The 7,476-nt window shown below is 45.2% G+C and overlaps 1 protein-coding gene across 1 annotated transcript; it reads right to left on the reverse strand.

Moving 5' to 3' along the window:
- Positions 1 to 626: 626 nt before the first annotated feature.
- On the reverse strand, positions 627 to 2,987 carry LOC127301695 (malate dehydrogenase, chloroplastic). The gene is made up of 2 exons (XM_051331964.2): positions 2,830 to 2,987; positions 627 to 2,138 (listed from the first exon to the last, which is right to left on the reverse strand). The coding sequence occupies exon 2, from the start codon at positions 2,130 to 2,132 to the stop codon at positions 939 to 941; it is 1,194 nt and encodes a 397-aa protein (XP_051187924.1). The 5' UTR covers positions 2,133 to 2,138; positions 2,830 to 2,987; the 3' UTR covers positions 627 to 938.
- Between the last annotated feature and the right edge of the window lie 4,489 nt (positions 2,988 to 7,476).

The raw sequence follows: 7,476 nt of genomic DNA on the forward strand, positions 1-7,476 counted from the left end.
CAACCCCCTTGTGTCGTCCACACGCCACAAAAGTTGCACGAAACCCTGGAATGGGTACAATCGTACCGACTCCATTCTCACTGTTCGTTCAAAGTATTTGTTCAGGAACGCAAATTCTAGCTTAAGAGCTCCAAATTTACCAAAACATATGCCCCAAAAAAGCAGTCCATCTCGCAGAGACATTGTTTATTCTCATCAACAAGAGTGGAAACAAAATTTTCCAAACCAAACGCTCTAATACACTGAAGACTTATGGTTTGTGGTACACAGCTTCCTTGTGTTGCGGACATGGCAAAATAGTTGTACTACTTATCAACCAAACCGCGGAATGGGTACAGGAGTAAAGACTCAATTCTCATGTTAAAGAGCACAAGATAAAACAGCCAAGTGGCAGCTGAAGTATTCTTTGTGAGCTCGGAATAAACCAAAACATGTGCTAGGTTCCAGCCGTCCATCTCACAAAGACGTTCCAATCAATAAAAGCGACAAAAACAAATTCCATAAACTCACCAATCAATATAAAATACTTGAAAACGACACAAGGAGCCAGTTCATTCAAAAGCTGGAGCCTGATGGTGACCGCATAGTACAGCTTGTCACATGGACATAGTAAGCATCACAAAAAATTCAAAGAAACGATCAAGAAACTACTTTATTATTGTTCCACAGTGTGTCAACTTCAGCAAGTTACAAGAAAAGCCAATGGAACAGGACCAAAATTTATGTGTCATACATGACAAAGCCCCTGGACAGAGAGCAAGTTCGGGGCTTCACACCCTCATGTAAACTGAAACCATAAGAAACTGACCAACAATTGAGAAATATACCTCCTCCAGGGCATACACCTACATGTCAACACTCTAGGCTGCAAAACTAGACAAGGGGAATTAGTTTGCCTTTATTCTCTTGATATGGATGGAATCACCCTTCTGCTCCCTTCAAACAGATGCAGCAGCTCCCTGCTTGTGTGCGAACTCAATGCCCTTCTCGATGCTGGCCTTGAGCTCAGCCTTCAATGCCTCAAGCGCCTTGGCCTCGTACTCCGTCACTCCCTCCAGGTCGGAGGAAATGATGGACTCAACACCATCCTTCCCAAGCTTAACTCTGGACGCGAAGAATGGAAGCTCTGTTAACTCAGACTGAACATACGTGCACTCGTAAACATCTGGATCACCAGCCATTGCACGGAGCGATGACTCAACAAATCTGGCAGCGGCATAAGCCATGGACAAAGTAGCAGATCCAGCACCAGCCTTCGCCTCCACCACCTCTGTCCCGGCATTCTGTATCCTCTTTGTCAGCTGCTCAGTTTCCTCATCCGTGAAGCTGACAGAAGGCCTAGTCTTGGACAACAGAGGTAGAATCGTTATCCCAGCATGGCCACCGACAACTGGGACATCAACATCGATGAGACTGAGGTTCTTCTTCTGAGCTACAAATGTGTTAGCTCTGACAACATCCAGGGTGGAAACCCCGAAGAGCTTCTTGGGGTTGTAGACGCCCTTCTGTTTCAGAATCTCAGCAGCAATCGGCACCGTGGAGTTGACCGGGTTGCTGATGATATGGATGAAGGCCTCAGGGCAGTTGTCTGCAACAGCCTCGATAAGCGACTTGACGATGCCCGCATTGATGTTAAAAAGGTCATCACGAGTCATGCCAGGCTTCCTTGGGACACCCGCAGGGATGACGACAACATCCACACCTTTCAAGCAGTCGGCTAGTTCCGCGGGGCCAGTGAAGTCCATGACCTGAGAAGGCGTGTTGCAGTGGCTAAGATCTGCAGCGACGCCCTTGACATTGGCAATATCATACAGGCGCAGCTCTGAGACCAGAGGAGACATCTTGATCAGCAGGCCCAGTGGTTGACCGATGCCACCAGCAGCACCAAGCACCGCCACCTTGTAAGATGCCTGAGGCGATATCTGAGACCCAGACTTTGCCTTTGGCACAATCCTTGGGGTAACAGTCGCCCGGAGGGAGGCAGTCTTGCCCAGGAACGATGTCCCTGATTCAAAGCTGATCGACGCCGATGATGCCTTTAGGCCACCGAAGCTCGTGCTGCCATGATTCCTTGGTTTCGAAACCAGAGCGGACTGCGCGCTGACCGAACTGATGGTAACAGCTGATGCCATGTCCAACTGTAGGAACAGAGTTTATATCAGATTTGTATACTGTGGTAACATGCAGTAGTCAAGTTTAAGGATTCTGAACTGCAATTAATAGGTGTAGGACCAATCGAAAATGATAGTGACTACTAGAATAAAACAACCTTGTGGTTGTCAATTGATGTGTAGTTTTCTAGCAAGCATCAATAGAACTGCTGATGACACACTAGCATAGCATAAAATTGATACAGATCTTGAGCAGGAATACATGGGGGGCATATATGATAAAAAAAAAATTGTCAGCTGATCTGAGTTTCATCAACTATGTGTACCATTAGACATAGAAGTAACCAAAACAAAGATTCATATCTAGTGAATTAGAAAGAAATATGGGTGGGTGTAGTGTAGTGGATCCACGGGATTTCTAGAACCAAATTCCGGTGTAATGGCCAATTCATGTCTTGCTTTTCTAAACTGGGATTCGATTCCGGTGTAACCATAGCCCTAGGAGGACAGGCTCCGCTCAGCGGGGGAGCGGCCTGGCCAGATCTGAGCCAGGAGGCGCCGCGCGGAAGACGACAAAAGCGAATACGCGTCGGCGCCGGCCAGAGCAGCCGCCGGTGCCGAGAGGCCCCTCGGCTCTCACGGCCGCCGAGATTTTTCAAGAATCAACCGAGATCGAGATGGTTCCAATGAGGAAGAAGATGGGATTGATTGATGATACCTTGGGTTGGTGAGCAGATGGGAATTGCTGCGTGCGCCCGGGCTCGCCCCTTGCGTCTGGCTGCTTTTCTTTTTTCTTGGTTGGGGGCAGGTGGCTCTGGACTCTTGGGCGATAAATAGGGTGGAGAGAGCCGCCTTGCCTTTTGCACGCTGTGGACAGCGACGGCAGCCTCGGGGACAACGGCCTAGGTCCGCCGTTGTTCATTGCTGAATACTCTTCGCGGGCCAGTTGGGCCGAATCCAGCTGCCCCAGCGGGATTTTGTCTGTCTACTTCGACTACACTGAAAGCTTAGTTTTGTAATAGCCACGTGTTTGGGTTTGGTGGCATTGAGAAGCTCTTCAGCTTGGAACTCTTGGCACACCAAGCTTGATTGACGACGACTACATCATCAAACATCGTGTACCCAAAGTATAGGAGGTGAAGTGCACTTCTTACCACTCCACTCCTTACCAGCATGTCAAGTGCTACATCACCAAAAACATTATGGCAACTAATGTTTGCACAACTTGCAAGGCACGCGGTGATAGATCATGCCGGTATGCCCTGCTTAAGTGTATAACGTCACGCGTTGTGTTTGGGAACACATGGAGGTGGAAATCATGGAGAATATGTGGATGAACAAATGCCCTAACACAGAAAGGAATGGTTGTTCCTTGAATTGAGCCATCGAGATTTTACTTTCATTCTAATCACGCTCTAGTCTATCTACCCAACATGTAAGAAGGCAGTACATGAAGGAATTGCTTGGGGCATTTGATGGGTCTTCACAAACAAAAACCGGAAGCTGCAACTGTGAAAGTGGTGGAATATAGTAAAACTTTGGCTGACGCAAATCTTAGACCTGAACGTGAGACGTATATATGTGTGACGACGAATGCTTCAGGGGTGTTAAGGATAATGACAATGGAAGCTTATGCTATCTATAGGACTATCTTTGAGATGTAGATGTTTCATTTTGTTCTTGAACGGAGGGTCTTGAATAGGGACGCCAATAATCTTGCCTGTAGTGCTTCGTCGTAGATCGATCATGGCTGCCATGTTTTGGTTGTTACAATCATGGGATGAAAGAATTGTACCTTCTGATATGTATGATTAAATGAATTGTTTTTCCTAAGGGCTCCTTTGATTTATAGTATAGGAAAAGTGCAGGTATATGAAACCAATATGGATTGAGATGCTATGTCTACTTGAATCCCATGAAAAGAACAATTGTCTATAACTTTTTGGTGACAAATTTTCCTATTCGGTCTAATCTAATGTTGTTTTTCTTTGAAATTTACACTAGAAGATTCTTATGGATTATTTTCTATGAGACGTAATCGTATGAATCAAACGGATTCCGTACACAATTTTTTATAAAATAATAATCCACAACAATCCTATAAATCAGACCCAATAAAAGCAACGGAGTACTTCAATGTGGTTTTAAAATGATGTTTCGATGGTGGAAAGGTTATTTTACAAAATAGAAGTTTTGTGATTCCATCTCTGTCCTATTGTCATTGTCCTATAAGATGCCGAAACGGTAAAGGGCTAGAGGAATTTGGTCATCTGACGGAAATGGAAGACGACTTATTCGTTATTGTTAAAAGAGAAGGAGTGATATAGTTAAAGGTAGGTGGACAGCGTTAGCTGCCCACAGTGAATTAGCTTTGGAGATCAAGCAATCTCAGTTCCAAAATTGAATTTACGAACAAATACTAGGCTAGGCAGCTTATGCCGTTTTGGTCATTTGCTTAATTTTTTAAGAGGGTCATTTGGGTAATTGATGCCTGATATTTTCTATAGCTTTTGGGTTTTGGCCCGTCTTGACCAAAGGGTATAGCTAGGCGAGAACCCTCGCTGGCAGCTGTTAGTTAGTACCCCCTTGGTTTCAGGGTGGCTATTCCTTGCAAAAATAATTTAGTAGATAGGAAAAATACCAAGTCCAAGCATAGAAGACCATATACCCTGTCAATGGAGACTGTTTTATACCCTCAAATTTTGCGCCCTGCCCCCCCTCTATTGTTCCCATGATCCAGTTCTTCGCAGCGAGTGGATTTTTTTTTCTTTGGTATATGATGTAATGTTGTTGTTTTCAGGTACTGGGTTGGCTGCTATATTCATAAATCTGGCTGTCGAGAACTTTTCCGGATGGAAATTTTCTCTGGCGAACCGCTCGCGCCGCTAGCGGAGTCAGTTCCCTTTGATTTTGTCGTTTTGCATTAATTACAGATCTTGCTATTAATACTCTCTCCATCTCAGTTTACTAGTCTTCCTCGTATCTCTAGATCGCCAATTTGACCTATATAATTTAAATTATATAATAAAAAAATTATATCATTAAAAAATAGAACATCTAAACTTTCTAATGATAATTTTTATAACATATAACTAATGACAACTTGATCAAATTTGCGACATAAGGGTACCTGCACACCTTATAAACTGTGAGAGAGGGAGTACTAATTCTGGGCCAATCAGTTTTCCGGCCGCGTGACATGGGCAGCTGCATGCCGCGTTTTCCTCGCGTGAGTCTGCCCGTCCTCGCGTCGCGTTGTGTGAGGCTGGTCATAGTGCTAAGTATCATATAGTTGTATCATGCATATGATACTTATGTATGATACTATCTCTATAATGAGCAGTATCATGTAGTAGTTGAAAGAACATCTCTCACATTATGTTTTGTGTGTTTGATGTCAATATATATGATACACTAATGTTTGTTTAAGTGGTACAGGGATTACATAGATATTTATTCATGTGTGTTGGATTTGATCGTGTGTCAAAAAGGTTTCAGAAAAAGTTTGGCCAGGCCGGATAATCCGGGCCGGATATTGTCGAAATATCCGGCCCCCCTGTTTTTGGCTAAGTGTTTCAGGAATTTTGGCTCTGGAAGGGGGCCGGACATTTGGCCGGATAATGTCCCGGTATTGTACCAGGGCCGGATTATCCGGGCCGGATATTTTGGAAATATCCGGCCCCCCCGTTTTTCGCTAAGGACTGGAAGAAAATCAACTCTGGAAGGAGGCCGGACATTTGGCCGGACATTGTCACTCTTTTGCCCCGTAGACCGGATTATCCGGGGGGGGCGGATTATCCGGCCCTTACTTAGGCCGGATTATCCGGCCCCCCGGAAACTGCAACGGCTCCATTTTGAGTGGGGGTATAAATACCCCCCTTCTTCCTCCTTGCCTCTTTGCTCAATCATTGCACAAGAATTCTGCCAAGCCACCTCCATTAGAGCCAACTCAAAGAAAGTCAAGATTTGCAAGATCTCCTTCCTCCCCCAACCAAATCTCTTGATCTTTGGAGATTCGAAGGAGAAGACACCGATCTACATCCTCACCGAAGCGTTCTTCATTTCCCCCTCTCTTGTTTGAGGGATCTCATGCTAGTGTTCCTATTTGGTTCCCTAGTTGATTCGTGTTGATGTATTGTTGTTGATTGTTGTGTTGTAACAGATTTGGGAGCCTCCAATTTGGTTGTGGATGTGTGCCCCAAGAACCTTGTAAAGGCCCGGTTTCCGCCTCGAGGAAATCCCTTAGTGGAAGTGGGCTAGGCCTTCGTGGCGTTGCTCACCGGAGATCTGAGTGAAGCCTTCGTGGCTGTTGGTTTGGCTTTCGTAGCAACCACACTCCTCCAAACGTAGACGTACCTTCTTGCAAAGGAAGGGAACTACGGGAATCATCTCCGTGTCATCGCGTGCTCCACTCTCGGTTACCTCTATCCTATTCTCTCTCTATTGCTTAGTTATCTTGCTTAGTTGGTAGCCTTGTCATATAGGTAAATTCACTTAGTTGCATATCTAGAGAATTTACCATTTGTGTCAAGCCTAAATTGAAAAAGAACTAAAAATTGGTTAGCACCTATTCACCCCCCCCCCTCTAGGTGCGGCATACGATCCTTTCAATTGGTATCAGAGCCTCGGCTCTTATTTCGGGCTTAACCGCCTAAGAGTATGCCGGACGAGGAGTCCTCGGAAGGGGCCGCCAAGATGGTCTCCGTGGAAGACTTCAATTCGTTGAAGTCCTCCGTGGAAGCCCAAATGGAAAGCATGAAAAAGATGATTGCCGAGCTTTTGGCTCCGGCCCTTCCCAAGGCTCCTAGTGTAGAGGTAAAAGACACAGGTGTGTTACATGGGGGAGAGGCTTCGGACTTACCCTCATCTACCAAACCCGTGGAAGGTGATAACTTAAACCCTCATATCAAGAATGCACATTGCTTCATGGCAAGGTCCTCCTTGGACACACCTATTGTGCTATCAACTCAAGAAGAGTATACCTCCGGAGATGATGATGTTGATGATGAAGAAGATGCAACCTCTAATGGATTGGTCGCTCTTGCCTCCCTCTCCACTAACTCTTCATCACCAAGTGAATCCCCCAATGAGGTCATTCATGTGGAGGAAGAAAGTTGCCTTATGGCTAAATCCTCCGAGGTATCATCCCCTAACCCCTCTATGCCTAACTTATCTAGTGATCTAGGGGTTGATGATGATAGTCTAAAAGTGAAACAAGAAATGCTAGAGTTTGATGATTTCATTCTTAACCTACAAGGTAACACTAAGAAGCATGTTTCTAGCCTCATGGTTCGTATAGCTCAACAAGGTGATTTGCTTGAGAAAAAGGGTCAAATAGAGAGAGAAGACTCTCTTGAAATCCATG

This window comes from Lolium perenne, chromosome 7, assembly GCF_019359855.2.
Source record: "Lolium perenne isolate Kyuss_39 chromosome 7, Kyuss_2.0, whole genome shotgun sequence".
Lineage (NCBI taxonomy): Eukaryota > Viridiplantae > Streptophyta > Magnoliopsida > Poales > Poaceae > Lolium > Lolium perenne.